This window comes from Camelina sativa, chromosome 5 (genome assembly GCF_030686135.1).
Source record: "Camelina sativa cultivar CO46 ecotype springtype chromosome 5, ASM3068613v1".
NCBI lineage: Eukaryota > Viridiplantae > Streptophyta > Magnoliopsida > Brassicales > Brassicaceae > Camelina > Camelina sativa.
In genome coordinates, this window is record NC_141884.1 from 18,690,335 (window position 1) to 18,718,161 (window position 27,827).

Here is a 27,827-nt window from a genome sequence, read left to right on the forward strand (position 1 = left end):
TTTTTAAAAGTTTTTTTAGATAAAAAATTATGCAATAAAATCATATGCTAAATATGATGGCTTCAAAGTAAGTTTTATATTGTTAACTTTGTAATTTTATGTATGAGAAATAGTTATGCTTGTTGTTTGTTTCATTTTAATTTTTGAACATGTTTGACGAAAGTTTTTTAATATGAATTGTGCTTAGGTAAGACTTTATTTTCAACAACACAATAAGATTTCAGAAATTACGATTAAGTGTGATAAATTCCCAAAATTTAATTCTTTTTTACGCCTAACAGTAGATTTTTATGCCTAACATTATATATTTTGTAATAATATATTGATTACTAAAGATTTTATTTTGGAATATTCTCTTTAAAAGGATTCTTTGGGGATATTCTTAAGTGTTTTATGTATCTCACATATTGACCAATTAATCTATAACTTTTTTTTGTAATCAACCTATATTTAATCTATAACCTATTTTGTAGCCAACTTATAAAAATTATATAGTCTACAAAAAAAAAAGTTGTGTACTTCCGTTTTATTATATAGAGGATATGAAAAGACATACAACAAATCTTTGATAATATTTTTGTACTGTGAAGTGGTCGATCCAATTCCATGATGGACCATAATTGAGGTTGTTGGGTCGCGCATTCGGGAAACAGGCCCACAAAAGATTCTAAGTTTGTCAACGATCATCTCTGGTCAACCCAAGCTCCTTATCGTCATTGACGAGGTTCGATTCACCTAGGTTTGGAGTGACCCGACAGAGGAGCATCGTTGAGGTGTATAAAAGGAGCAAGTTGTGAGTAGCAAGCGGGCTAGATCTAGAGAGTTTCTTGAGAGTAAGAGAAAATTTATTTTCTTCTTAATTCGGTTGTATAGGGATTTCTTATTTTTTGGTTTCTTGTACTCGGATATAACGTTCTATAAGGCCTTATGAGATGGTCAGTAAGCTCACCAAAACATACATTAACTGGTGTTTGGTTTTGAGAATTTGTAAACCGTGTGTCGTTTTTTGGCTATTTTGTGCTTCTCTTTTTTTCTTCTACAAACAAACACAAACAAATATCAGCAACAGTCACTAGCACAAAGAGTTTAAAGCATCAACATATACGAATACCAGAAACTAAAAGAGCAAAAGATTTTGAGTATCGACAAAGTTGGAGAAGGAAGAGGCAAGCGTTTGGGATTATTAGAGCAATTTGGCCACAAAATGTTGAACTATATATTCGACTATATTATCAAAAGAGTGGGGGAAAGAACATGAGGTTGCCAGGTTGGCATAATCACTAGTAGGAAAATAGGTTAAGTCATCGGCTAATCGCAATGACTCTCCATGTTTATACAAGATAATTGTTTTCAAATACCGAAAGCAATATGTGATGAAATCGTTGAAAAACTCTCTACCCTAGAATTACGAAACCTAGCTATCCACAAAGTAAACTCATCAAAGAGATCGGAGAGAAGAGAACAGTACAATTACTAAAAGAACTACATTACATTGGCTCCAGCCTCCATTAATCTATCTCAAAAGCTAGACAGTGAAAATCAGAACCCAACTATCAAAAATTAATTTACAATTTTTGTCCAAAAGAAAGAAAAAAAAAACAATTTGACAAAGTATTTAAATTTATATGTTCAGTTTCTCTTTTCTACATAAGCTACGCATCCAAAGTTAAAGACAAAACGCAAAAAAAAAAACATCTCAATCCTTTTCTTCTTTCCTCCCCCGTCAACACAAGAGAGAAGACACTTCAGATCTATCTCAAAAGCTAGACTGTGAAAATCCGAACCCAACCATTTATAAAAAATTTGTCAAAAAAGAAAGAAAAGAAAAACAATTTGCCACCGTATTTTAAATTATATGTTTTTATTTTCTTTTCTTCTCTACAAAAGAGCTATGCATCCAAAGTTAAAAAGACATCCCAAATTTTTGACAAGACATTCAAAATCCCTTTCTTCTTATGTTCTCCCCATCAAAAAAACAAGAGAAGAGACAGACATCCAACTCAATTCGATGGCAAGAAAAAAAAAAGGGTGCAATCTACAACAATATACTTCTATGGGATCGAATCATAAAAACAGCGAAACTACTAATGCAATCCCGGGAATAACTAAAAACTATGATACTGTATTATTATTATCCCACTTATATATAAATCATCAGATTAAAATTCGAAAAAAAGAAAGAAATATAACATTTTTAAAGTCTTTGTTCTATCTCTTCTCTTATTTTCTTTCTATTTTGCCAGAAAATCAAAAAAACAAAACAGCTTTTTTCTCAACTTCTCTCTTCTTGTGATAACCCTAATCTCTTCCTCTTCTTCGTTTAAGGATAAGCGAAACCTTAGAATTTTAAACCTTGTAATCGCTGTTTTTTTTTTTCTTTCCTTCTTTCGCCATCTATGAATCCATCGCTACATCGATGCGGTTTCTAGGTTTTCTTGAAGAGATTCGACATTGATAAAATTTCCCAAGTTTTTTTTTTTTTTTTTTTTTTATTGTGATCTCTTGCTTTAAGAAATCAATGGCGAAAGGTACAGCCACTGGCGAATCCGTGGTTCGTACAGGGTGTAAAAGGGAATTGCAGTTTGTATTGAAATCTCAGTCTGAGATCTGTGGAGGCGAGTCACTAGGTCGGACTCGTGGAAGCCGAAACTCGAATGTCGAATCTACAAGTTTGAAGAGTGGGATTAAGAAGATTCGTCTTAGTAAAGATGAGGAAGATGAAGAGGTTGTAGTAATGTCTGATACTGTTGGTGTTGTTGCTTTAGAAGAAGATGAAGGTAAGAGTGACGTTGTTGATGTTGATGAGTCTAAGGTGTTGTGTAATGACTCTGCTTTGGTTGAATCTATGAGTAAAAATAAGGGGAGAGAAGATAATGTGGAGACTGAGAAGGGTTCACTGAAAGTTATAGAGGCTGAGAAGGAAAGCTTGGGTGTGATTGATAGAGAATTAGTTGTGGCATGTCCTGCGGATTTTAGTATGTTGGAAAAAATGGCTTCTAGATCTTGCCAGGTTAAGTTGGAAAGAGGAGGTTTGGTCTATGGTAAACCGTGCAAAAGGTTGACCCGGTCTATGTTGAAGGTTGAGGGTATTAAGCCAGAAGCTAATAGTGCTGATAACGATCGTGTTAATCCAGAAAAGGTTGTTATAGATAGCGGAGATGATTGTGTTGATGTTTCTACCGTAGTGGCATATGAGAAGGAGGAGGAGCGTTGTGAGCAAAATAATGTGGAGATATGCCTCGGGCTTCCAAGTGGATCATCCCAACTTCTTGTTAAGAAGGGAGTGAGTGATGCAGTAGATAAGCCTTTGAGGAGGGTTACGAGGTCATTGGTTAAACAAGAAGGTGATTCAGAAAATCCTGATTTGGGGAATTCTACTAAGCCAGCAGACTTGGGCGAGGTAGATGTGAATGCCAATGATGTCGAAATAGTTGATGTTCAAAGTCCTTCAGTTACAACTCACAAAAAGCGTGGAAGGCCCAGGAAATTCTTAAGGAATTTTCCAACTAAGCTGAAAGAAATTTTTGATTGTGGAATACTTGAGGAACTAACTGTGTACTATCTTCGAGAAGCAAAGGTATATGATGGCTTTTTTTTTTCTTTCTATTCATGTAAAAACAGATTTTATATAGCCGATGTGTATGTTACCTTCGTATCGTAGTTGGGAGAGGCAGGGGCTAGAGGGCTTAAAGGAGTAATAAAAGGATCAGGCATTTTGTGCTTTTGTAGTGCCTGCAAAGGAATTCAAGTTAGTGATATTTACTGTTCTTAAAGGTCTCGTAGTTGGCCCTATCAAATGCAAGCAGGTTGATTTAACTTTCTAAATTTCACTTCACAGGTTGTGAGCCCTGGCATGTTTGAGGTGCATGCTTCTAGCACAAACAAGCGCCCACCTGAATATATCTTACTGGAGTCTGGATTCACAATTCGTGATGTCATGAATGCATGCAAGCAAAATCCCTTGGCTACACTAGAAGAAAAACTTCGTGCGGTAGTTGGACCAACTTTAAGGAAATCTAGCCTGTGTTTGAATTGCCAAGGTTACTGATTGGTTCATTGGTTTGTGCAAACATTATACAGACTGCTTTCACTTGTTTTTTTTTCTCTTTATAAAGAATAGACTGGTTACATTCAAATGATTGCAGGTCCAATGGTTGAGCCCTGTGATACAAACTCATTAGTTTTGTGCAAATCGTGTTTGGAGGCTAAGGAGTTAGAAATCTATAACAGTCCTTCTAAAGCAAATGATGCTCTTAACGGGTATGGCTTATCTGTCTTTATTTATCGCAACAACCTTTTCTTTGCAGTTGAATCATGTGAAAGTAAGATGGGCATACAATTATCCTTTTCAGTTAGTTTTTCAGACTGGGTGGAAAGTAAAACGTAAAATTCAGGAATAATGATTTTCTAAATAAGTAATGTGGATTACGAGCTGTATATCCTCTATTATATGGTTGTTTATGTAGAATTCTATAAGTACTAACATGCATAACTTTATTTTTGGATATATCTAATACACCAATATGTTAACCTATATCTAATTGGTTGATTCTAAATCTGTTCCCAATTTTAAACAGTTCGTCTAGGCCAAGTGTGACTCCAAAAACTATCCTTAGTGGGTCAAAATCCATTCCTCGCCAAAGTAACAGGTGAGAAAAACTAACCAGAAAAGTGAGTATTATTGTTATGTGGATGGTGCCAACTCTTTGATGGTTGTGCTTCCTAATTTTATTCTGTTGCATTTTGTGTTTTTGCTGCCTTTTGTATTATAATTAGCTCACAATTTGCCATTATCATTCTGGAAAATGATTAAATAGAATGTAATATTGGAACTGTGCCATATACTCTTTAGTTGTACATTGGGGTTATTGGCTAAGCTAAATTTATCTTGGAGTTCCACAGGTCACCCGAGCCAGGTGTGGTTCCAGGAACTATTCTGAGCGAGTCAAAATCCAGTTCAATCAAAAGCAACAGCCAAGGGAGACTAACCAGAAAGTGAGTAGTGTTGTTATAAGTGTGACAACACTTTTCCAATGCATCTATGGTCTAGTGCTAGATTGTCGCCTTCCTTTCCGTCTGTCATACTTATATTAGTTCTCAGTCTATCTTTTGTCATTTTGAAAGGGATGTGCGGCTGCACAAACTTGTTTTTGAGGATGATATACTGCCAGATGGTACCGAAGTGGGTTATTTCGTTGCTGGAAAGGTTAGATCTACATGGAAGTCGGCTTTTTTTCCATCCCGTTTTGTAACTTATTCTTCTTTAACCATTTTGATCATTGTGCAGAAATTGCTTGTTGGCTATAAGAAAGGATTTGGGATACATTGTTCTTGTTGCAACAAAGTGGTAAGTTCTCTCTAACATCAAACTAGCTTTCCTGGCATTAAAGTATATAGGGCTCTGAAGCAGCCTTTATTATGTTTATGGGCACAGGTCAGTCCTTCATTGTTTGAGGCCCATGCTGGCTGTGCAAGTCGTCGGAAGCCGTAAGTTCCTTTCAACTATTTTCATATTTATGCTGTAATAGTAATGGGTCTATACCTGTTCTACTACTTCTTTTTAATCTCCAATTCTGATACAATTAAACTTGAGTAACTTAGTATAATAATTTGCTGTAATACAAGAGATCAAGGATTATACTGAAGCTACTTACATTCTCCTTGGAAACCCGTAGGGTTTAATCCGATAACAGAACCATTCTTATTTGCTTTGCCATGTATTGTTGTATAGACAAAGAGCCTTTACCCCATGCTTACGAAAAAGTAAACATACAAAACTTGTATAATTAGCGTACAAGTTGTGGATCCTTAAGATCATTAATTGTGTGAGTCACAGAGAAATTGTTGTTTCAACTAGTTCATCTTCTGTTGATGATCAGATTTCAGCACATTTATACAACCAATGGGGTCTCTCTTCATGAACTGTCAGTAGCACTATCCATGGACCAGAGGTTTTCCATCCGTGAAAATGATGACCTTTGCAGTATCTGTAGAGATGGAGGCGAGCTCTTATGTTGTGATACCTGTCCAAGATCATTTCATACAGGTTAATATCTGCCATTTTCTCTATGTTTCTTTGATAGAATTCTACTATTGCTCCTTTAAAAAAGTTTTTGGAGCGTCAACTTCTAATCTGTCTGTTTTGGTTTATCTAGTATGTGCTTCTCTCCCAAGCCTTCCGAGTGAGAGGTGGTCCTGCAAATATTGTGTGAATATGGTTGAAAGAGAGAAGTTCGTGGATAGCAATCGCAATGCCATTGCAGCTGGGAGAGTTCAGGGAGTTGATGCAATTGCTGAGATAACCAAAAGATGCATTCGAATAGTCAGCTCCTTTGAGAGCGAGCTCCCAAGTGTATGCGTGTTGTGCAGGTGAATATCATGTTTTTCTCTTATTTCAAGTATCTTGGTGGTTTCCTTTTTAGTGTCTCGTTTAATGTCTTACATAATTTCCTGTAACAACCTTACAAAAAATTGCAAGTTGTAGTTCAATGAGGTCTTATTTGGCTAATATATTATCGGGTCCTATATTATCCTATTTCTTTTCCTTCATGTTTCTAATTCATATATGTATATCTAACTAAATTAATACATTGGCTGCTTCTCTCCTAATTGAAACCGTTTCCTTCTGAGCTTGACCTTTACTTACTTTTCTGTGCTGTTGCAGAGGTCATAGTTTTTGCAGGTTGGGCTTTAATTCTCGCACTGTGATTATCTGTGATCAGGTATCTTGTTGGTCATTTCTGTATAGGGACCCATGTCTCTTAAATCTGCAACTGGCATTCACCATTTTCGGTATTTGTTTTCTTCTCAGTGTGAAAAGGAATTCCATGTTGGCTGTTTGAAAGAACATAACATTGCTGATCTCAAGGTGCTTTACCTCTTTAGCTCCTTCTTTCTCTCAGGTGAAAACTCAGCGTCTATCTCTCACATTCTTGTTTATGTCTTAACAGGAACTACCTGAAGAAAAATGGTTCTGTTCCCTCGGGTGCGAAAATATCAACACTACATTGGGCAATCTGATAGTTCGCGGAGAAGAGAAGCTTAGTAACAACATTCTGAATTTTATAAAGAAAAAGGAAAAACTTAATGAAGAAGGATGTTCAGATGACAACACCACTCTAGACATAAGATGGAGTGTCCTTAGTGGGAAGTTGGCCTCTTCGGATGATACAAAAGTATTGCTTACAAAGGCAGTTTCCATCCTTCATGTAAGTGAAGATCACATGTCAAACTCTTGTGTCCTTTCTGCTGTTTGTCCCTTGTATTCTTTATGAAGGTTTGACTTTGTTTGTCCCTTGTAACCATGGTATGCTTTAGGAGCGGTTTGATCCTATCAGTGAATCTGGAACCAGAGGAGATCTCATACCAGCCATGGTGTACGGGTAAGCAAAGTTTTTATCTTCTCGAGTGGATTATTCTTTGTGCTCATGAAACCTAGCTGATGAACAAATTTGTGTGTGGAACAGAAGGCAAACAAAGGGCCAAGATTTTAGTGGCATGTACTGCACCATGCTGGCTGTGGAGTATGTTTCTTCTTCTTTCCACTCTAATTTATTTTCTGTGATGCTTGTTTCATCTTTTTTTATGTTGTCTTTTTTGTTTGCTTTTTCAGTGAAGTGATTGTTTCAGTGGGAGTCTTTAGAGTTTTTGGGTCAGAATTTGCGGAACTCCCTCTAGTTGCTACCAGCAAAGATTGTCAAGGGCAGGTAAATAGTTTTGATCAGGAACCTTCAACCTTGCATGAATCGTTATTATATTTACTAGAATTGCGTACCCCTGTAGATTAGCCCGTTCTCGTTGTCAATCCTAAACCCTACATGTATTTGTGTCTGTTTATGCTTAAAATGGAGAGCAGAACAATGTGTAACATATTAACTGCAGAAGGAATTCTTTTGTTAGATTTTACCAACCATCCAACGCTTTATAATCGGATATGTACGAAGATAAGATGCTTGTGATTGCTCTTTTCTTTTGAGAGTTTGAGAATTTTTATGTTCTTTCTCTCTTTTTTTTTGCTGTAGGGTTACTTCCAATGCCTGTTTGCTTGCATAGAGAGACTACTCGGGTTCCTAAACGTGAAACATATCGTGCTACCAGCAGCAGATGAAGCCAAATCCATATGGACTGACAAATTTGGTTTCACCAAGATGACTGAAGAGGAGGTATCCATCTAGAAATAACCCTTGTCAGTAAACGTAAAACTCTGAATGATTCCCATCTCTGATACATGTACTGTTTGTGGGTTTTATTAGGTGAAGGAATGCAGAAAAGACTACTCGGTGATGTATTTTCATGGAACATCTATGTTGAGAAAGAGTGTCCCTGAACCAACAACAACAGCCGTGAGTAAACCCGAGGACAATAATATGAAGGAGTAAAGCCTGAAGGTTGTCTTTGTTGTTTTTGGTTTTGGAAGTCGGTGAAACGAATGGGTATTTTTATCTTTAATCTAGTTTTCGGGTAGTAGTAGCCTTTAGTGTACAGGTTTTTCCCCCTAATGTGTCTCAAGATGCACACAAAAAGGGTAAGAGAATTTGGTTTTGGTAGGAGGGGTAAGAACATTGGGCATTCTTTTTGGTTTTTGGGGTTTAGTATTTTGATTAAAATTTTATGTGTAGCTAATTTTTTTGTAACTATTTTTGCTCAAAATGAAAAAAAAAAATGATTTTCTGCCATCGAAAAGGAAAAGAAAAAATGATTAATGTTTTATTTTCTTTCGCAAAGCTGAATTAATGTTAGTAAAAAAAAAAAAAACAAATTCGTTGGGCTCTACATTTGGGACCAAAGGCCCAATCAGTCAGTCAATCATTGATTCGTTTAACCGGTCCGGTTAATATAGAACCGTAGATAAAAATTTAGGGCTACAGCGAGCGGGAAGGAGCGCCTCAAAAGAATTTGAAACTCAAAAAAAGAGGCAGAACAACCGTTAGAAAGATGCCCCTTGGATTTCCTTTATAATTACATCTCTACCCACAATCCCCTTTTCAATTCGCCCTTTTCGCTTTCCCTCTTCTCTCCTTCTCCAAAGATTCATTTTTTATTTTCTCCGATCGCACTGCTTCCTCTTCCTCTCAAGGTCTGCGTTTCAGATTTATTTTTCTGGTTTCTCTTCGTTGTTTATGGTTTAGATTACTGACGGATTGCTCAACTCGTCTTTTTTTTTTTTTTTTTTTTTTTATTATTTTAATTTACAAGTTTGACAGACGATTTTGTGGGTGAATTAAGAGAAGATGGGTCAGATCCAGTACTCAGACAAATACTTCGATGATACTTATGAATACAGGTGATTTCTCAATTCCTGATTCGCCTATCTAATGGAGTTTTTTTTTTTTTTTTTTTTTTTAACTTTGTGTCAGTCTAATCTAATCGCGTTGTTCTGTACAGGCACGTCGTGCTTCCTCCGGAAGTGGCTAAGCTTTTACCTAAGAATCGTATCCTCTCGGAAGTAAGTTCAAAATTAGGGTTTTCCTCTATTGTATTGGTACTTGTGATTGTGTGATCTCATACTTGGAGCATCGAAGTTTTGTATACCTCAAGTTTACATGTTTAAGAATAAGTAAAGAGTTTGGGAACTTGAAGAGATTGTTTCTGCTTAGGATTTGGTGTATAATTAGAGATTTGGGTTCACACATAACTCTTTTTTGGTTAAGTTTTAGGCTCTCGTGTATAGTTTCTTACTAGTCTGTATCATCCTTTTGCTTACAAATTTGCTTAGTTGAGATCATTAAGTCTTTCTTTTGGTGTGTATCGTTTAATGAAGATAGTTTATTCATTCTTTTTGTGTGTATTAGTCATTTCTCAATTCCTTATTTTGGAGCTAACTCTTGTCTTGTGTTACATCTGGTTTTGTAGAGTGAATGGAGAGCTATGGGAGTGCAGCAAAGCCGTGGATGGGTTCATTACGCGATTCATCGTCCTGAGCCACACATCATGCTCTTCAGGAGGCCTCTTAACTACCAGCCGGAGCATCAAGCTCAGAATGTGATTGCTAAGTAGAGAGTTATGTTGCCAAAAATTCTCCCTAATATCATCAGTTTATGTCTCTCGTAAACAAGGTTTTTTACAAACCACTCGTGTCTGATACATTCCTATGGTAGCTTTTATTTTATCGTGTTTATGAATTCTCTTCAGTGGAGAATTATGTGACTCTTTTTATGATGTTTATGTAAGCCTGGTTCTTTGCTACACTCTTTGTTTGGATCCACGTTTGAACTTATGCACTGTTAAGCTGCTTATTTCTCCTGCTTCTGCGCTTCTTTCACCTTTTCAATTCTTTTGATTGCTTCTGGTTAGTTGAGCAATCTTTATTCTATATGATTAAATCAAAAACAAATGGAATACAAATTGGTCATGTTAGTTGTGTTCAACAAGTTCTTTAGGCTAACTAAAACTTTTATTTTGGCCAAAGGTCATGGTTGACTACATGTTGTTAGGCTATGTGAAACTTTAGTTTTGTGTGAACTACACTTTGATGTTCTTCTTATTAGTCGCTCGACTCTGAGCCTATAAAGATAAACCCTGTATTGACTCAAATAAACTGGTTTCATCTTGCTCATCACTACCACCAGTTTGATCGGACACACGATCTGCTTTCTCTGCTGCCTGGCTTACCCGTTGAAACACTGACTCATAGCTGCCACAGCTAACCATCGCCGACGATGACATATCCGACTCGGCCATAACTGGGACATTATACGCTACAATTTTGATCGAACTAAACCAAAACCGGCCGGTTTGTGATAAAAATAGCCAAACAAATTCTTATAAAATTTAAATTAGAACCAGACCGAATCACAGAATTTCCAATCCAATTTGGTTCAACTGAACCGGTCAATCATCATCGTCTCCGGAAGAATTTCAAACTCTAAAAAAGCAAAAAAGGTTGATAAAACACACCCCTCTATTTTCTCATAATTACATCTCTTACCCAACCACTTTATTCCCTTTTCACTATCTTCCTCACATTTCAAACGATCAGATTTGCAGATTCTTCATTTCCTCTTTACCTTTCTCCATTTCCTGATTAGGGTTTCACATCGAATCAGAGAGAGGGTGAGAAGAGATGGGTCAGATCCAATACTCTGAGAAATACTTCGATGACAGTTTCGAGTACAGGTAACGCTCTTCAATTTTTTGCTTCTTCAGTTCTTCCTCCAATTTTTTTCACTCTCTCAATTCACTGAAAGCGTGATCGAATCGGTACCTACAGGCACGTCGTTCTTCCTCCTGAAACCGCTAAGCTTCTTCCTAAGAATCGTCTTCTCTCCGAAGTAAGTCTTTACTCGCATTGCTCTGTGTGATTTCTCTGATTCTATTCCTCGGATCAGATCATCGAAGCCTATCAAAAATTGTGCTGAACCTTACGATACTAAGTATGGGATATCTAATAGTGATTAGATAGTTACGGATTAGGATCTGAAACCTTTGCTCTGATTCTGGATTGTTCTGGACTCGAATATTTTTTGGTTTAATGGTATCGTCTCTTTGGAGGTTTTTGTGTTTATATTGTTCTTCTTTGAAAGATGAATCAAATGGAGATTACAGGCTTGTTTGTTTTGTTTTTGAGATGTTGTCAAGGTTTAGTGATGATGATATTGTAGACATTGTTTTGTGTAATCTTTGCGATGTTATCAGTGTTGAATTTGTGGTATTAAAAAATGTTGGGATGTTTGTAGAACGAGTGGCGTGCGATAGGAGTGCAGCAAAGCCGTGGATGGGTGCATTACGCGATTCATAGGCCTGAGCCGCATATAATGCTTTTCAGGAGGCCACTTAACTACCAGCAGCAGCAGGAGATTCAAGCTCAAAACGTGCTTGTTAAGTGAATCGTTGTCACCTCCCTTGTTTTTACAGTAAGGAATTTATGCAATGAATTCTACAGATTCTCGGTTTATGTTTCTTGTAAACATGGTTTGAAAACCTATTGTGATCCTGGATTATATATGGTTGAGAATTATGTGTGTTGATGGAACAAATCCTATGTTGTTATCTAACTCTGGTTCTATGTGTCATCTTCTGCTTCTGCTCTTTATTTACATCCTCTCTACTAGTAAATGGCCATGGGAAAATGTGTTATACACATTTCTGAATTACATTTATCCTAGAAGGCTCATATAAAGAGTATTTGCAAACAGAGAACTTTTTGATGTCGGACCAGTCAACTAGTCCGGTTCAGTTGCATACATAGTGTACAATGTGTTATACAATTTGGTTCAACTGAACCGGTCAATCATCACCCTAGTCCGGTCAATACAATTAGAACTTTTTGATGTCGGACCAGTCTACTAGTTCGGTCCAAAACATAAGATTGTCTACGATTCTCACATGAGCAGATTAAGAAAGCTTCTTTATAGTTAGTAGCTTCCTCTTCCATTCACCATTCAAGTATAAGTATGTGAAGCTTAGTTACCATTACCTTATCTCACACGGCATGTACCTCTTGTTCTCGTGATCGTTGCTAACATCTGGGAGAAGAATCTTCAATATAATGTTATCACCGTTATTGTCATCTCGATGCTCTTACAAGTCACAGCGACATACAATCAAACATGTTGCTTGGTCATTGTTGTTGATTGCGTGAACGTTCAGTGTTGAATGATGCTACATATAGCATATATGTTCTTAGGCTTTGAATCATATAGATGAAATCGATTATTCTTGCTTAGTAAATTTGTCAATTCTTAAATGTGGAGTTCTTCATGGTGATTTTAGAGTTAACCATTTGCTTGCAAGCTTTTTAGATCTTTCGAGCTTCCCATCCGACCAATCTTCAAGTAAAGCCAAATACAATTTGTTTGACAAAAATTTAACTAAAACTAAACCAATCTATACGAGATTTGGTTCTATTTAGGTTATGGATTTAGAAAAACAAAAATGAAAACACGAAAAAGAAACCCTTAAGTAATTAAAATAGAATGAACATCCTTTACTTCCAAGTGATATTGATATGACTTAAGACTATATTATTGGAGTAGAGCAACAAAATAATATCAAATCAACAGAAGATATTGATGAGATTCATTATTTTGCCCTACAAAAGTAAGATAGAGTGTTCAAACACATGGGGAAAAAAAAGAAAAAAAGAAAAGTGCATGTTCCAATAAAAGACAAATCAGAGTTATATGAATAATCCCTTAGTTAATGTTCTTATTCACTTGACGCTTATGTTTGCTCTTTGATGTGATAAGACTCAAAAAGACCACACCAAACAAAGACAGCTCGATGTCTCCTTAAAGCCTTAAACCTAACACATGCATCTTTGTTTTGATGAAGTAAACATATATACTTTCTTGTTTATTTGTTTTTTTTGTTTCTTTAGTGATTCTATTGTGCACCTTAATCTTTTTAACCTTATCAAAATATCAAGTTTTTGATATCTCTCACATTTACGTGCATTTAAACAGTAGTTCTTCACGTATATATATATATATATATATTTTATTGATAATTTACAAAACGTATGATAGGGTTGATCTTAGGAGAATTCTAGTTGTGATAATTTCTGTTTATTCATTAATCCTAATTCGAAATTAAGACTTAATAAAAGAATTGACATGATGAATTATAAGATCACTGAGTGGTATAGGTAAATTTGTTAAACGTCCGATAGTTATTATTTTATTAAATTAGACGTCCACATAAAAAAAAAAACATGTTAAAAATATAAACATCTTCTAAGGAAAAAAATCACGTTTTGGTAAGAGAAAAAAGGAATATAAATTTGTTCCCACGATATATACTTAAGTCACATCGTTACCATTTATTTTTTAATTTGTCTAAGAAACTTTCACTCTCACCTAATTAATCCTATACTATATTAATTGAGAAGTACAAATATAAAACTAACCTTAAAATGTGTTAAAAATTACATTCAATTGCCATTAGAAAAAATTAATTAAGCTTAATTAATTAATTTAAATAAATATAATTAAATTAAAAATAAAAAACACTCACATATCAAATATTTAAAAAATCTAAAAAAAATCTAAAAAAATATTTTCTCTCTCTAATAAATTATAGACGAAATTACTATTTAAAAAAAAAAATATATAAACCAATTAGAATTTTAAAAACTATGATTTTATATCCAAGTATACAATACAATTATTTTTAATAACTAAATTCGAAGATTTTGTTAAGATTTCAAATTATGATTCTCATATCATCCTTTTTTTATTTTATTTACAAATTGTTTAGAACTTTCATATAATACTTATAATTAATAAAATGCATATTTTTCTGCATATGTTGTGATGTGAAATTTTTAAAACAAAGATATATTACTCAATGTATGAAAATGCGTGTTTTAATTTTCACATTGACGGGTTGGTAAAACTAAATTTATATAGATAATAAATTAATAATTTTTATTTACTCACAATTATAATATTAAAATTACTATTTTATATTTCAAAAAATATGATGCAAATAAAACAAATAAACAATATAAAACTGTAATAATACGTCAAAAATAAAATACTATAATATTCTAAAATAATTAGTATTCAAATAGACTAATAGATTTATATAACAATTAAAAATAAATATTATCTCAAACAAAATAATTTTTTAAAAAAAATAAACAATAATTTTTATTATTATATTATAAATTTTTTTAAAAATGTTGATCCGTGCTTTAAGCACGGGATATATCCTAGTTGTATTTAAATAAGCGAATTATCCTTCCTCCAAATTAGTTGGAACTAATTATTAATTTTTAACTTTTAACATTAAATGCATGTATATTTGTAAGTTAATGAATTTAGGTAATTCATTTACCTCCATTAAGGGCCCTCCAATATATGTGGTTGAGTGGTGCTGCGATGATTAACACTCATCTTAAAAATGACTTTAAAAAGGCTTTCATATAAAATAAAAAGCTTCATGATTATGAATCTATCATCTAACGTTGAAACAAAAAATTATGAACATGGACGGCGATAAGGTGATAAACTCAACGATATGTTTTAGCTTTATAGCAAGTTTCATTCCATAGTTTAGATACTAATCTTACGGGACCTTTTCCCATATTACTTGGAGAATTAAATTTTATGAAAATGAAGTGTTATGAATTCAGTCAAGATCTATTTTCTCTTAAGAAAATTCTTAATAGAGTTAACATACACAATATTATTTCATTCCAATACCTCTATAAATGCTATATAGTATCTACTAATAGATTTCAATAAAATGCTTTTGAAAAAGGTATTTTGGAGTCTTATTTTGAATGAAAAGAAGCTCTTTAAACAAATTTCTAAGGCATGGGCCCATGATTTAGCCAATGTGCCTAATGATATCTAAGGTTCTATTAACATTGGCCATATTAGCAAATGGTCGGGCTATGAAGCAACAACCTTTATATAAAGAATAATATGATTGAGTCTCTCTATTGAACCAATGTGGTTCATGGAAATATAAGTAATTAATCCCCTTAATTAGACTATCAGACTATGATTGAAGCCACTAACAAATTTCGGCGGCAGATCAAAAAGTCATTCAAACTAATTAATAGATTTTTCGTAAACTTTCCGGGGAATTGGAACCAAGCTTTATTAGTTTTAAGTTAACTTTCTTTTCATAAAAAATAAATTTGTTATAAAAAATGATATGCTATTAGTTTATGTATGGTTAGTGGTCTTTCCTTTTCCATTGTAATCATTGTTCTGAATCTTTCATTCTATATGGTCACGCCACCATATCCCATATTCTCACTTTGTTCTTTTTCTTTTCTTTTATTAGATAATTTATATAAACTCATTTGAATATATATAGAACTTTCGATTTTTTCAGAGCGAGATGCATGCATTGCTTTCTTTCGTTTTTTTTAAGAAAAGAATAATTGGCGTTTTTGTTGAACTTGCAGATGCATGTCATTAGTTTCATCCACGTTTCGATATCTCCCAAACGTTCAGTAGAAAGTTACCAACTTTTATAAGGTATGAGAAGTTCGGATTTCTGAAAACTAAACATTTATCTTAGACTATACTCAAGATATAGCTTTTGGTGTCAATCTCTAAAATCCTCGGTCTTTATTGATTATTTACATGCATTCATTTGTTTAATCGAAGTCAAAAGTTTGAGTTTTTTTTCTCTCGTGATGTTTTCTCTTTTTTTTTCCTCAACCTAATTAATAAATATTCCATTATATATTTATATATATAGGCAATCATATATATAAAAGTAAAGTTCCAGTCTTTCCTTATTGGTTCACTTGGCAATGCAATTTTAACGAAGAAAAAAATTATATTAATACACAAATTTAAAAACAATTAATTTCACATTTAACTCAAATAATATAAAACTGAAATCTTTATAGCTTCTCCTTATAAATTATGCATTAACTTTATTTCTCCACTAAGTTGTATTAATCAATTGTATTAAAACAAAACAATAAATTAGAATTGTAACTCTCATTTTTCTAAATGTATTTTTTCATCATTTCTCTTCCTATAGATACTCATTATCTTATTCTCTTAGTCTATCACTTTTTCATTCTCTCATCTTCTTCCACTACTCTCAAATCTCTTTTTTGTTTTGTTTTGTTTTGTTTTGTTATTATTGTTGTATGGGTTATAAAAAATCAAATCAAATATCATTGTAAAAGCTTAGTTTCAGAGTTTGTATGATATGTATATCTTATATATTTATTTTAATCTTTTAAAATGTTTATCTCCATTTTCTATTTTATATTAACATCTTATAAATCATTATTTTCATACTTCCTTACAATATTCACCACACAATAAGATCATAAAGTTGAAATGATCCATATGTAATTATCTATTATGTCTCTGGTTATCTCACATATTCATGTATCATTTTTAATAATTTATAAAAATCAATATAATATTTAAAGATCAATATAATTATCCATTTATCAATTTATAAAGACTATTTTGTTTTGTGATCTAATTGATAAATCTACAGAGATCAATATAATATATATATTTTTTAATGATTTGAGGTTTTTGAAAACAAAAAGAACATAATTAAACAATTGGTTTTTTGTGTTTAATCAAAATAAAAAATGATTCAAAAAACAAAACATATTCAACTGGACCTTAAATATAAAAATAAAATATAATTTTAAAAATATCATTTCACTAAATTCTCTAAAGATGAAACCATTAGTATGAAATCTAGCACTATAAATTAAATTGATGAGTGAAAACCAAAAAAATATAAGTTATCCTTGGGATTTTAAAAATTATTAAGATTGAAGAATTCATATAATTTTATAAGAAAACTAATTTAGTTTGTCACTTAAAAAGTAATATTATTTATTTTGAAATATTATGTGTAAGTGTTGAGTTTATTTTTTAACATCTGACTTTATTATCTTGAATCAGAAAATACATAGTTATTCATGAACATACACATACAATCAATAGTTAGGTAAAACGAAATAATCGAAAAAGTGAAATTACACGCTGCTTCCTTTACTAGGTAAGACTTATACGCTAACAGAGTAATAAATCTGTTATTTTCCTTCTTCGTCTTCGTCTTTGATCTTCTTTTGGCTATCATCTTTTTGATGAAACTCCAATAATTTCTTCGAAAATCATTAGTTGCGATCCATCTGTTACATCGTAAACCATATACATATTGCCATCTCTTGCACCAAGAAATGACATCTTTCTTGATTGTAGATAATATCCATGATTGTGGATATAGTGATAAACATTTTCTGACCTGCTTTTCATATAAATATCCCTTCCTCCTAGTCTCCAATATCAGTGTGTCTCCCCAACATCCATATAATTGTTGCACTGGTTCTATTTTGGAACACCGTATATATGGTAAATTACTAACCTTGTATGCACTGATAATGGAGGCAAATACGATTCCAAAACCAACATCTCGTACTATTCTCCATGGTGGTTTCCACGGTGGTTTCTTCCAAAGCAAAGCCGTTAGGATTTGCCCATAAAATTGCAGAAGTATGAAACAACAACCAATGGAATATGAATCCATGGGAAAGACAACGCCGGCCGATGCAACCGGAAGAACACCGCCAGTGGTTAGACGACTAAACGAATCACCACCGAACGGAAGATAACACCTCTGTTGAGAGGGACAATGGACGAGAGAAAAAATTATCCATATTTGCTTCTTCTTCTTCCAAGTCGAAATAGAAATAGTTCCCCAAATTTCTGAAATATTTTGACAGATTTTGATATCTGAAAGTTTGGGGGAAAAAAGTTTTCGATTGGTAAAAGGGAAGCAAATGGAATCAATTCGCTGAAGGTGATTCTCAATCTTATCATGGGGAAGCCTGCAGATTACTCCGTTGGGAATATGTCGCTGGACAATTGCTTCACCAGAGAAAATAAGAGCAGTTAATAGACCCAAGAGACGCCATAAAGGACAAGTCTCGAAGGAGAGAGAACAGAGCATTTTAGGTTGGATATATGTTTATTGTTATATTCAGCCACTATATTCAGTGTTGAGTTTATATCAACAAACAACCAAATCATGTGAATTTTGATTCAGCCACTTGGTATTTCTTTTATTTTAGGTTATAAAAAATTAAAATATTTATTTATAATTAAAGACATGTAACTCCATTTAACTCAAATGTAACTTCTACCAATAATTGTACATTAATTCATTCCTCCTACTAACTTATTATCTTTCAAGAGAAATTATTTTTGGTTAAATTTTAATATTTTTTATTTATTTTGGTTGGCTGAACTTATATTCATATTTTGGTTGGCTAAATTAATATATTTCTCATGTAAAATTATTGTTTATAATATATTTCTCATTTCAAAGTTTAAAGCAATATATCATATATATATAAAAGTAAAGTTTTGGTCTCTCCTTATTGGTTGATTTTCATTTAATGTTTTCTAATTTTTTTTTTATTTGCTTTCTAATTGCTTTAAACAATATTTAAGATCTAATAAACACAATAAATTTAACTCACACATTAAAATAAAATTATAACTGAAAATAAAATAAATTATGCATTAATCATATTCTACCATTCAATTTTATTCAAACACAATAAATTACTATTGTAACTCCATAGTTCTAGATGTAACTTCCATCATTTCTTATCATATAAATAAGCATTCTCTCAATCTATCATTCTCTCATATTGACATTATTTTACTATCTCATTTTCACATTCTCTCATTCTCTCATTATTTTACTATCTTATTTTACTAAATCATTTTTCGTTTTTTTTGTTATTTTTGATTTCTGATTTTTGTTGTATGGGTTGTAAAAAAAAATGAAATATCATTGTAAATTGTTAATGCTAAATTTTAATATAGAGACTACATGATATATATTTTACATTGTTCTTATTCTAAAAGATTTATCTCCTTTATCTAATTTGGATTATTATCTTATAAGTAATCATTCTCTCTTCCTCTCCCACCAATATCAAATGTTGTTATATCTCATATGTGTTGTAAGAGTTTGATTCTATATTTTAATTTAGAAAGTATTATATATATATAGATATTACATTGTTCTACTTTTTAAAGATTCATCTCCATTATCTAATTTGGATTACCATCTTATAGTAAACATTCTCTCCTCCTCTCCTACCAATATCAAATGTTGTTATATATCATATGTGTTGTAACTTGTAAGAGTTTGATTCTATATTTTAATGTAGAAAGTATTATATATATTTAACATTGTTTTCAATTTTTATTTTATTTATATAAAAAAATATTTCTTTTATATTTCTTGCCTTTCTAATCTATTCATATTTATTTTTTAAATTTGCATAGTTAAATTTAAATTCACATATGTTGGTTTTAACAAAACAATCAACTTTATTTGAGAATTAGATGTTCCTATTCATTTTTAAACGATCAATGTGTAACATATAAGCATTTTGTCTTGCAATCACAAGTTCCATTTCCATTGCTTAACTCCATGGTTAAACTATAATATATGTTGTCCTATTTGTAGGAATAACAACATACTTATTTATTTAAAAGAGCGGATGATTAAACGAAATAAACATTTCTCCAAATTTTATAATTCAATCAGTGAGTGTACTTATTACTTTGAAAAAAATTTACATTGAAGTTCATAAAATCATATAAGAAAACTAAAATACTATATCACTTCAAATTTGGAAAGAAACACTTGGTATTCCTTTTTAAAAAAGTCAAGACACATATAAAAATTTATTAATATTTAACTCACTTTAAAGACATTAAAGGTCATTTAACTCAAAAATAACTTCTATCCAATAATTTCATACATTCCTCCCACAAATAAAATATATATATATATATATGTTCAAGATTGTATTTAAATATTACATAATTTTTTAGTTAGCTAAATTTATAGTCACATATATACAATATATATACATAAGAATTTATATTACTTATTAACACCATTATTTGACCCATTATTTTCTTAACTCAATATTGGTTTCAAAGCCAAGTAAAGAAAAACATAAACGATCTTATTGATATTAGACCAAAACATGGGGATACAAACATAATCACTTACACGGAAGATATTTTTAAAAAATAACTTATTATTGCAATATCAACGTATGAAGGGTTTACATAAGCAGTTAATTAGAAAATCTATAATACAATAAATGTATTGGAAACAATATCAGTCAATGATAAGATTGGATCCTCAAAAGCAAGAAACAACATCTTCATAATTCATAAAAAATAAACGCCACAATTATACACATTTGAACGAAATAGTATAAACATATAGTGTATAAATAAAAGTGACGACAAAGCCCGTATATGCCTAATTAAAACGAAATAATACAAAAAAGAAAACGAAAAAGACCAAAAAAACCAAGAAAGTGCCAACTACACCACAACCCACGCGTTGCATGGGGAAGCACCTAGTATATTATTAATTGCAAACTTTGTGATAGATTTGTGACAATATAAAAACATAACAATATGTGTGAAGTGATCTTAGTGCAGTGGCTAAAGGTAAGTCCTTAATGCACAAGACACCATCACACCCGGGATCGAGTCTTGCTTTCTACGAATATAGGGATTAGGCTAATGGGCCGGCCTATTGTAGCTCAATGGTTGAAAAAGAAAAAACATAACAATATTTAATTTTGTAAAAGAATTTCAGTGGTTGGATTGGATATTTTTTAATCACCAGAATTTTTTTTGGTTAAATTGGATATTTTTTAAACCAAAGTTGAGTCGGTTAAATTGGATATTTTTTAATCACCAGAAATTTTTTTTTTTTTTTGGTGAGGTTTTAATCACCAGAATTGATAATATAGTTTGTTGTTTATAAAATTTTCTTTTTTTAGTTTAGTCACCCGCTATCGCCCGTAAGCGTTGGCAATTACAAATGTTGCGAAAGTGAACATTTAAAATTTAGCAATTCTGAACATATCACAGTAATGAACAATATACCTTATTGGTTTTAAACTCTAACAACCACAAACACATGCAAACTTAACCAGTCAAGCCCTTAATACCATTAAAGGAACACAAACACAAACCATTTTTAATGATTAGAAGTAAGGTTATACTAGACCCACTTTTTACTGCAATTATGATATTCATTTATTATTAACTAAGACAAGAAAATCTAATCCTACAAAATCCCCAAACTTCACATCACAAACTTAGATGTTGCTTTAAAAAAAAAATTCAAGATATCCAACTACACAACTCTTATAATTTGTTTTTAATATTACCGACAACAGTAAGGTAAGTAATATGTATAGGAGGCAAATATTAACCATCCAATATAATACTGGTGAACAAGTGGTTGAAAAATGGAAACAATATACAATGATTATTTTTCTGTTTCTTTTGTAGAAACCATAATTTTCATTAAAACTAAAGACCATAGTTTAGGGGGTAAAGCTCCAAAATTCCAAAAATAATGCTTCAAAAATGATATTTAACTTGAGACAAGTTACATATACAAAATAATAAATGAATAATAATAAAAAATACATATCATTTGTGACTATTTTTGTTCTATTTTAACCATAGTTAGGAAAAACATTTCAACTTTGAGACAGTTTGGAACCTAATATGATATGATCTACTCCAAAGAATATCAAATATCTAATTTCATGACCCGTTATATTTTTGTTTGTTTCATTTTTTTTTCCAACTTTTTATGTTCAAAGATGAAATTTTACGAATTTGGAATCTAATATGCAAAAGATTACAATGTTTGGATTAATTTACCAAAATCCGATAAACAATAATCTAGAACTCATTGATTCAAAAACACATATAAAATCTTATAATCTAGATTTGAATCTAAATATTCAAAAAAAAAATGATATGTATGCAAAATCCTAATTGAATAAAAGGAAATGAATAAGAATAAAATTATGTATTCAAAGAGTTTCAAAAAATGGTTTTATAACCCAACCTTATTTTACATGTTTTGTTTCTTAGGTACAAAATTGTTTTTTTTTTTGTTTATATATTTATTTCTTTCTTTAATATCTTTTTTTTAAAAAAATTAATAATAATATAGAGAGAGGAAGGTGAATCCAAAAAGAAAAAACCAACTTTGGGAAGCAGGGAAGTATGCTACGTGTCAAGCAGATATTAGCCGGTAGTCCAATTGACGTTCGTGTTACGGTAAGATCCATTTTTTGATTTTTCTTCCCACAAGAAGCAGAGAGAGAGAGGTCCACATGTACTCCTCCTCCTCTCACATCTCTCTCTCTCTTCTCTTCTTCTCTCTTCTCTCTCGTCTTCTTCGTCTTCTGGTTAAATTCTCTTTCTCGGAGGTGACCGTTTCTTCACTCCTAAAATCCGAAGATTTATTGTTTTCACTGGTACGTCTATTTCATCCCCCGTCTCTATCATTGTGTTAGGTTTTTGATTTTGATTAATTGCGGATTTTTAGGGATTTCTCTGTTTTTTTTAATCTTTTGGCTTTCATCACAATTTCATCATCCCGTCTCTCTCTGTGGAGTTCTGATTTTGGCTCTTCTTTTTGGGTTTTTTTTTTTTTTTTATTTCGATCGGAATTTTTTGTGGATCTTTGGGATCCGATTTCGAGGTTTGTCTCAATTTGAGGATGAGAATGTGAGATTTAGGGGATTTTAATTTTCATTATTTGGGCGTTTATTGCATTACATGTGTGGGATGTGATCGATAATTTGATTTTTTTTTTTTTTTTTGCGCAATCGAGTCGGTGACCTGTTGAAATCGAGATCATTAATTTGATTCATGTTTTGGTATTTCCAGGTGTTTGCTTGGAAGTGAGATTTAACCTCAAGGAGGCAAAGCGAGAGAGAGAATCTTATAATTTTTGGTGGATAATGTTCTTGGACGATATGCATATGGTTCCAGTGCAACGCGGCTTTAAGGGTCGTAATCAGATGAAATATCTGAGGTATTGAAAATACTGATGAGCACTTGGTCAAAAACCTGGAGAAGCAACCCTTTGTGTCTATTTTGTAGATAATTAGGCTTTTTTTTTGTTTGCTAATACAGTTAAAAAGGGGTTTGTTAGCGATTGATTGATCTATAATGGCTATTGCTGGCCTGCAAAACATTTTGGCGATTGATTCATCTTTCCCACGGGACTCTGAGGTTCGGGGTTCTAGACAGAGGGAAAATGAAGGAAGGCCAAGCGTCCGGGCATCCTCACTTCTACAGATGTGGAGAGAACTTGAGGATGATCACGTGATGGGTCATGCTCGTGAGAGAGATGGTGACAGGAGGACTGCTTCTTCTCCTTCGTCTAATGCTTCGAGGGGAAATGTTTGTGACAGTAATATTAGTGCACATGATATTGTTAGAGATAGTGTAAATCTGGCTGAGAGTGAACTTGGTGGATGGTCCCCTACCCCGAGTCATGTTGAGTCTCATAACTCGAGTGAGGATCTTGGTCCTTTTCAGAGCGAGCACTTTTCTGATCTCGGGATGGTTGAAAGGGAAAGAGTTAGACAAATTTTCCGTGAGTGGATGAGCTCTGGGACAGGTCAACATACTTCCTCTGATTCCCACACTACCAACAGCACAAGAGCAGAATGGCTTGGTGAAACTGAACAGGAAAGGGTGAGGATCATAAGGGAGATGGTTCAGATGAATAGCCAGCAGAGACCTGTTCTTGGTGATCTTAGGGACGAACAACCTATTGAAGTTGTTAACCAGATTGAAAGAGTACTTGATGGAAGGGTTGTTAATGCGAACTGCATCCAAAATGAAAATGCTAGAAGAGGTATACGCAAGTTATGTGGTAGGCAAGTGTGGGTGGATATGTTAAAAATGGCTGAGAGGGAAAGGCAAACAGAGCTACAGGGTTTGACGCAGCATCATGCTGTATCAAACTTTGCTCACCGCAACCGCATTCAGGTTTGTTCATTAAACTTCTTTATTGTTTCCTGCCTTATTGTTACTGTCTCTCAGACATTAAATATGTACATGTTGTCCAAAATCACTATGTCAGATACACATACAGTCAACTCAATTACCAATTTCTTTTAATTACATACAGGCCCCAGCCTATCCTAAGATTTTACATTCGTGTATCTGGAATAAATGTAAACTCTATAGTTAGCACTAGCTCTAGATGCAACTTTGAACCTTTTTCTCAGACAAACGATGACTGAAAGCTGTGTAGTCACTTTGTTTGTCTAATATGATTAAGAGGAAGTATAAAATGACGAAAATGATTAATATGATTCTAACTTGACGTTTGAGTCATAGGAGTTGATGGATATGCTGAGCATCATAGTTACTTCTTTATATTTTTATGTTATCTTCTTGTTTATCACATTACAAGTCAGCTTAACTGGCACATTGGTTGTTTGAAGTCTGGTGTTGAGAGTTGAATCTATGTATCTAACTGTATCTCTTGGGTTTTTGTAGACATAGCTTGAAATCATGATCTTTAATTGCTTTTTCAGGCATTGCTAAGGGGGAGATTCTTACGAAATGGTGACAACGATGATAAAGAGAAACCAACATCATCTGCAGCTACTGAGTTGGGCTTTCTAAGAGAAAGGCACACTGTATCTGAGCTGAGGTAGCTAATTCATCTGTATTAATATATTTGTTCATATTTTTGTGTATTTTTGGAAGCTTTCCTTTCTTTCTTTTTCTTTTTCTCTTTAGTAGGTCTACTATATATCTGTGGGTCAATATCAAATGCAGATCTTATGCTTTCAAACCTTTATGATTTTTATGGATTAATGGATCTAGTAAATTTTGGAGTTCTTCCGTTCTTTGTTGGCCTTGTCCATCCTGAAGTTAAAGCCAGTCCCATTTTGTATGAGTCTTTATCTGTATACTTTTTGTTTCATCTTATAAGTGCAACTTGACACTGAAATCGAGACTTCTGTTGCTTTAGAGCGATTAAGAACGTAATTACTTACTGTGTATTTTTCTATCCCAGGGAGGAATTTATATCCAGACTTGACCGATCTGTCTCTGGTCAAGCGAGCAGCAGTCACTCGGAGACCTCATCAAATGCTGAAAATGATGATAATAGAGGTGAACAAAACGATCTAAATTGTCTAGATAGCATCAATGATGCAGGCGGTGGCTCAGATCAAAATGGCAGAGAGGCTGAAAACCAATGTTCAGTGGATGAGATAACTAATTCCAGACGCTGTAATAACCGGAGCACAAGTTTGGAAGAAAGGACGGCACGTGTAGAAGATTGGCAACGGTCAGAAATTGATGATTTTTCTCTAAGAAGAAATGATGCTGAAGTGGACCTCAATAGCCATCAAAGGGAGGATGCTACTGGGTGTTCATCCTCTTCAATTCATGGAGACGAGATCAGACATGGCTGTCAATTTCGAGAAACTATGGATATACCTTATGAACAGTCTCTGCAAAGTTCCGAAGAAATTGCCACCATGAGACTGATAAACAGGACAACAAATTTCCAGGAAAATCTGGTTGAAAGCATTAATCTAACTGTCCCTCTAGAGGAACAAACCGAGGAGGAGATTATGGGAAACGAAGAATCCGATTGGCAACTTATCAATGGTGAAACCAGTGCATGGAGAGATGACGCTGAGGAGGAGGCAGATACAGATGTTCCTGAGAGTTTTCCAAATCAGTTATCCCAGATATCATCCGTGGACGAGGACAGAGAAGCCCACGCCCGCACAGAACTCACAGAGATGCAGCCTGATGATGCTGATCTCCAAAGCACAATACAAGACTGGTCGGAAGAACATTCTGATCAGGACACAGTTTCAGTTGGAAGGGCTGACACATTCTTTCCTCCGGATGATAACGAGAACATGGAACTCAGAGAACTCTCTAGCAGGTAATACTTTAGTAAATTTTTGCCATAATGGCCACACTTTTCAACCTCATTTTATATATCTGATGCTCGCTGTTGGCTACAGGAGACGTGTCTCAAATCTTCTGCAAAGCGGGTTTAGGGAAAATCTTGACCAGTTGATACAATCCTACATGGATAGAAGAAGCCGAAATCCTGTGGAGTGGGAAGAACACGAGACTTATTCTGACAATACAATAGTAGGTGAAGATATAGAACAGCAGGATGATGCTCAGAGTGGTGGTCAAGAACTTGATGCTGTTGAGTCTCCTCCTTTGTCTCTACCCTCCCCAGTGATCCCTATTCAGCCACGGTGGGAGCATGATCGATCCAATTCAAACTGGCCGGCACATGATTTGCATCAGGGCATTGGAATGGTAAGACATTGTCTCAAAGTGGATCCTTAGGGTGAAGGATACAAAGGCAATTGTCTGTTTTTTTTTGAAGTTAAAGGAACTCATTGGTTGACATATTATGTGCTGGTGCTATTATTTGTTAACTTTAATCAACAATGTCTCTGAAGGATTGGGATTCGATCAACGATTTGAGGGTTGATATGGGTAGAATACAGCAAAGGATGGATAACTTGCAGAGAATGCTGGAGGCTTGCATGGAAATGCAACTTGAGTTGCAAAGGTCCATAAGACAAGAAGTCTCTGCTGCGATGCACCGCTCTGCTGACCAATCAGGTTTTCTATCAGTCTCAAGTCACTTTATGAATTTACATATGAGGATTTACAATTAGGTTTTCTTTGAAATACTATTTTTTCTTATGGAAACACCTTAATTGATTCACAGGTCCATCTAAGGAGACTGAGAGCTACGAGTCAAAATGGGAATATGTAAGGAAAGGGATCTGCTGTGTATGCTGTGAGAGCAATATCGATTCTTTATTGTATAGGTATGTATGAATCAGTACCAGCGTTTGTTGTAAACATGTTCCCCAGTTGATATCTAATCGTTCTCTTTCATTTTCATTGTTTTGTTCGAAAACAACAGATGTGGACATATGAACACTTGCGAGAAGTGTGCGAAGAAGCTAGTGGAAGCTGGAGGAAAATGTCCCATGTGTCAAGCTCCTGTGATTGAGGTAGTTCGTGCCTACTCTATTCTCTGAACTCCTTTTACTCTCAGTCCTGATCTTCGGCTCCAAGCTCTGCTTATTCGATTCTGGGTTTCACTGCTCCAAGCCCTGCTGTGATGTTTTAGCATAGAAATTACTCTGATTCACTCGGTTTTTTATTTTATCCGTGGTGTAAGGAAGACGAATACATTTAACTATTTTTATACACAATGAAATATCAAAAGATTCAATAGAAATTGACGACAGTGTATCTGTGACTACTACTAGTATTACTACTCTTTTTCAGCTACTACATCTACTAGAAAACCAAATCAACTTCGCGTGTCAGAGACACAACGACCGTTCCAATTCAGGCCTCTGCCCCAAACTCGACCAGCTACTACATCTCCTCAGACAAGGACCAACAACCGTACACGTGTCGTGTTCTTCTGTCGTTGATCTGCGGCTGTTCCTTTCTGAGCTAGGCGACGGTGCTTGCATCTCCAAGTCT

At 33.6% G+C, this 27,827-nt stretch overlaps 4 protein-coding genes across 13 annotated transcripts; all 4 read left to right on the top strand.

Moving 5' to 3' along the window:
• The first annotated feature begins 1,913 nt into the window (after positions 1 to 1,913).
• On the top strand, positions 1,914 to 8,636 carry LOC104703609 (increased DNA methylation 1). Of its 4 annotated transcripts, none has more exons than XM_087450268.1 (19): positions 1,914 to 3,577; positions 3,662 to 3,748; positions 3,839 to 4,040; positions 4,146 to 4,260; positions 4,578 to 4,649; positions 4,903 to 4,995; positions 5,125 to 5,206; positions 5,288 to 5,347; positions 5,435 to 5,487; positions 5,880 to 6,046; positions 6,156 to 6,369; positions 6,665 to 6,722; positions 6,812 to 6,868; positions 6,951 to 7,208; positions 7,318 to 7,382; positions 7,467 to 7,523; positions 7,613 to 7,706; positions 8,022 to 8,162; positions 8,253 to 8,636. In XM_087450268.1, the coding sequence occupies exons 1-19, from the start codon at positions 2,519 to 2,521 to the stop codon at positions 8,376 to 8,378; spliced, it is 3,060 nt and encodes a 1,019-aa protein (XP_087306394.1). In that variant the 5' UTR covers positions 1,914 to 2,518; the 3' UTR covers positions 8,379 to 8,636. The 4 variants fall into 4 exon arrangements, with proteins under 4 accessions (XP_087306394.1, XP_087306396.1, XP_087306393.1 ...); XM_087450270.1 differs by having other exon boundaries at positions 2,172 to 3,577; positions 3,839 to 4,059; XM_087450267.1 differs by having other exon boundaries at positions 2,188 to 3,577; positions 5,125 to 5,347.
• Positions 8,637 to 8,863: 227 nt separating this feature from the next.
• On the top strand, positions 8,864 to 10,243 carry LOC147943968 (cyclin-dependent kinases regulatory subunit 2-like). 2 transcript variants are annotated; one of them, XM_087450271.1, is made up of 4 exons: positions 8,864 to 9,076; positions 9,196 to 9,283; positions 9,385 to 9,445; positions 9,853 to 10,243. In XM_087450271.1, the coding sequence occupies exons 2-4, from the start codon at positions 9,231 to 9,233 to the stop codon at positions 9,994 to 9,996; spliced, it is 258 nt and encodes an 85-aa protein (XP_087306397.1). In that variant the 5' UTR covers positions 8,864 to 9,076; positions 9,196 to 9,230; the 3' UTR covers positions 9,997 to 10,243. The 2 variants fall into 2 exon arrangements, with proteins under 2 accessions (XP_087306397.1, XP_087306398.1); XM_087450272.1 differs by having other exon boundaries at positions 8,917 to 9,076; positions 9,204 to 9,283.
• Positions 10,244 to 10,894: 651 nt separating this feature from the next.
• Positions 10,895 to 12,011, top strand: LOC104786929 (cyclin-dependent kinases regulatory subunit 1). The gene is made up of 3 exons (XM_010512406.2): positions 10,895 to 11,115; positions 11,210 to 11,270; positions 11,676 to 12,011. The coding sequence occupies exons 1-3, from the start codon at positions 11,063 to 11,065 to the stop codon at positions 11,823 to 11,825; spliced, it is 264 nt and encodes an 87-aa protein (XP_010510708.1). The 5' UTR covers positions 10,895 to 11,062; the 3' UTR covers positions 11,826 to 12,011.
• A 10,542-nt stretch (positions 12,012 to 22,553) lies between these two features.
• Positions 22,554 to 27,573, top strand: LOC104786930 (uncharacterized). Of its 6 annotated transcripts, none has more exons than XM_087450247.1 (9): positions 22,575 to 22,780; positions 23,196 to 23,343; positions 23,445 to 24,308; positions 24,863 to 24,981; positions 25,351 to 26,238; positions 26,321 to 26,630; positions 26,777 to 26,942; positions 27,052 to 27,154; positions 27,253 to 27,573. In XM_087450247.1, the coding sequence occupies exons 3-9, from the start codon at positions 23,481 to 23,483 to the stop codon at positions 27,368 to 27,370; spliced, it is 2,532 nt and encodes an 843-aa protein (XP_087306373.1). In that variant the 5' UTR covers positions 22,575 to 22,780; positions 23,196 to 23,343; positions 23,445 to 23,480; the 3' UTR covers positions 27,371 to 27,573. The 6 variants fall into 6 exon arrangements, with proteins under 6 accessions (XP_087306374.1, XP_087306373.1, XP_087306376.1 ...); XM_087450250.1 differs by lacking the exon at positions 22,575 to 22,780 and adding an exon at positions 22,851 to 23,033; XM_087450249.1 differs by lacking the exon at positions 22,575 to 22,780 and adding an exon at positions 22,862 to 23,007.
• The last annotated feature ends 254 nt before the right edge of the window (positions 27,574 to 27,827 follow it).